The following is a 3,145-nucleotide window of genomic DNA, read 5'->3' as shown; positions in this document are numbered from 1 at the left end:
TGAAAAGTGTCTAATTAATTAAGATGTTAATAATCCTCTAAAATGATTAATGCATCTAGTTGTACCAATATTTCTAGCTTATGACTGCTCTATTTAAATCATTTTATAACTACCAGGTTAATATTATTAACAATTAATGGCACATTAAAGTATGTTTAGACAAAATGTCTTAATTAATTTGCATACACATATAGATTAGAAATGAAGAAAAAGCAAATGAAAGTGGGGAACTTTTTCTTCCATGATCATGAGAAAAAAAATATAAATTAAGAAAAGCATGCAAAAGGCCAACATTTTGAAGTAGAGGCCAGCAATTAACGTTGACAATTAATTACGGGCATCACCATGCACAATATCTCTAGCTGTATATATATAAATATTTAGTCTCAAGATCGTCCCTTGCTCCCTTCAATTCATCACCTACTTCTCAAACCCCAAGTTTTGAAACTTGATCTCTTCATCTTCTTCTCTTAATTTGAAGTTCATTTTTCGATTCATCACTAGTAATACTCCTAATTCAAATGGCTCAGGTACTGCCAACCTCTATATGTTGTTCCTGCTCTTAATTAATATTTATATTTCTGTATACGTATATTTTGGATAATGTTCTTTAATTTGCCAAACTAGGAACATAACCATCTTAAGTTGACCAAATTGTGAATCTGGATCAATTCACAGTCTGACAATTATAGAATACTGTTATGTTGTGTTGTGAGACTGTTTAGGAAAACATTTTTCACATATATATATATATTCTTATTAATCATGGGCTGTGGTGATTTTTGTAGAAAGTTGTGGTGAAGATCATGACTATGGATGATGAGAAGACAAAGCAGAAAGCCATAGAGGCCGTTGCTGACCTATACGGTATGTATTTTCCCAAGTTCCCAACCCTCTTTTCATATATATATATATATATATATATATATATATATATGTATATCGATCAATGCATGCACCTACTATTACTTGGAGCAAGCAAATTAAGACCCTTAATTTATTTTGAATTTTGTTAACTTTTTGTTTATAAATACGCATTCAGTTAATTACTTTGAAGAGAGCACTTCTAAAACGAACATTCAGAATTCAAATACTGAAAGAGCATTTGATCAATATATTTGTATCCGAATTCTGAACATCGGTTTTATAAGTTTTGCCTTTACCTTATTTTTATATCTCAAGAAGCCATAAAAGATTAATTAGCTTTCTTGGAAACTTGAGAAACATCATTATTAATTGTAGTACTTGTCCCAGTTGTACACGATCTACTAATTTCAGAGCTTGCAATAAGTGGTGTATATATATGTTTGACATATTCATGAACATGCAGGGGTTGATTCAATTGCAGCTGATTTGAAGGAGCATAAGCTGACGGTGGTAGGAGAGATGGACACCGTTGCAATAGCCAAAAAGCTCAAGAAGATTGGCAAAATAGATATTGTATCGGTTGGTCCAGCTAAAGAAGAAAAGAAAGAGGACAAGAAAGATGAAAAGAAATAATTAATAATATGGTCATATATGGCCTTTGTTATGATGACCTATGCGTAGACATAATTAATCATCTATTTTTTAAAATGTAATGATTCAGACTCGTGTATATTCTTGTGATTCTATAATCAATATATAGTCTAGCTGAAAACCATTCCTAATTTAGTTAGCAAGGAGCCATTCCTCTTTATCAATAAATTATAGACTGACACGTCTATATAAATGTTTCATTAGTGGATAAAATAGAAAACTAAATGACTCATTCTGTGATTTTTGATAGGGAGAATTGGAGAAATGACTCGGCCAAACATTTTTCTATTAAGAGAGCCAAAATGCCCTTCCTCCAACCAATGAGGTAAACTTATATTCAAATTTGGTCTAAAAATAAACCAGAGTATATTAGACTCAATATCAGATATAGCAAATTAATTAGGCCGCACGCATTATCTAATAAATATTTGAGTTGATAGTTTGCTTTTCCTCAAAGTGAAGACAGTAAAATTAGGCCACACACGTTATTAAGACAATAAAATGATAGTTACTATAAACCATTTGCCCCATATATTGAAGTGACAAACGGTTGAAATAGCCAAATACTTTGTTAAATTATCACATGGATACTAAAATACAATTTTACCATACTCATTTGTCATAGCCAGCTATTGGAGATAAAAGAGTCAATTGAAGCTACTTAATTTCTTATATGATGCGCTAGATGTAAGAGTACACTTATTATATAAAGGGGTATAGATAATTTTCTTCTCCGTATGAAGTATTAATTATATTAATATTTGACATATGATCATTTATTTGGTTTCTAAGTGAACATGTAAAACACAAATAAATCCAGGTTCATCATACTCACGGTTAAAAAATATATAAAAGAGATAATTACAAAAATATTTCCTCAACTATCACTAATATTTCCTAAACCCTAGTTGTACGTGGCGTACCCCAATTAAAAGAGTCGTAGAATTTGTTCCTTGCATTATAGTTTAATTCTCCATTAGCGAATGAAAAGAAACCTATGATTGATATATATATATATATATATATATATATATTACACTTCACCCCCACTAACTATTTTTCATGGCATTTTACCCTACAAATTATTCTTCGTCCAACACAAAGCCTCATTCTATCAAAGCAGTTACAAATCCTGGCACCTATATATGTGGCACATCACGTGACATTTTCTTAAGGTATTTGGTCTTCATCTTTTTTAGGGCATTTCAGTCCTAATAAAAATTTTCTCAACATGGATGATCATGTTTGTGACAACGCACAAATTTTACCTTTTTTTTTTTTTTGGCCATGCACAAATTTTACCTTTGATCCATATTTTTTTAGAAGTTTTTTTGTCTTCACCAGCAACTTGATTTTGGTACGCACCAAATTCCTACCGAAACTCAGTTACATCAATATCGACTTTCTGTAGGTTGAATTTTGTACTTAACAATTTTAATGTAAAGGCTAAAAGTCAGTTACATCAACCTCAGACTTTTTGGCATATATGTTGACACCACATTAATATTATTTTCTTTGCATCATTTGCTTTTAAGTTATCGTTCAAATTAAGCGTGCATGTAAAAGTATATCAACATGTTATATACAACAAAATTAGGTTACTTTTGCTCTGCCAATCAATTAGGTA

General features: G+C 30.8%; 1 protein-coding gene across 1 annotated transcript; it reads left to right on the top strand.

Moving 5' to 3' along the window:
• Window positions 1-521: 521 nt before the first annotated feature.
• On the top strand, window positions 522-1,500 carry LOC147274007 (heavy metal-associated isoprenylated plant protein 39-like). Its single transcript, XM_086228055.1, has 3 exons — window positions 522-530; window positions 789-867; window positions 1,331-1,500. The coding sequence occupies exons 1-3, from the start codon at window positions 522-524 to the stop codon at window positions 1,498-1,500; spliced, it is 258 nt and encodes an 85-aa protein (XP_086084181.1).
• Window positions 1,501-3,145: the final 1,645 nt, after the last annotated feature.

This window comes from Dryas octopetala, chromosome 9, assembly GCF_963921425.1.
Source record: "Dryas octopetala chromosome 9, drDryOcto1.1, whole genome shotgun sequence".
NCBI classification, from domain to species: Eukaryota; Viridiplantae; Streptophyta; class Magnoliopsida; order Rosales; family Rosaceae; genus Dryas; species Dryas octopetala.
This window is presented reverse-complemented; position numbering and strand designations above follow the sequence as displayed.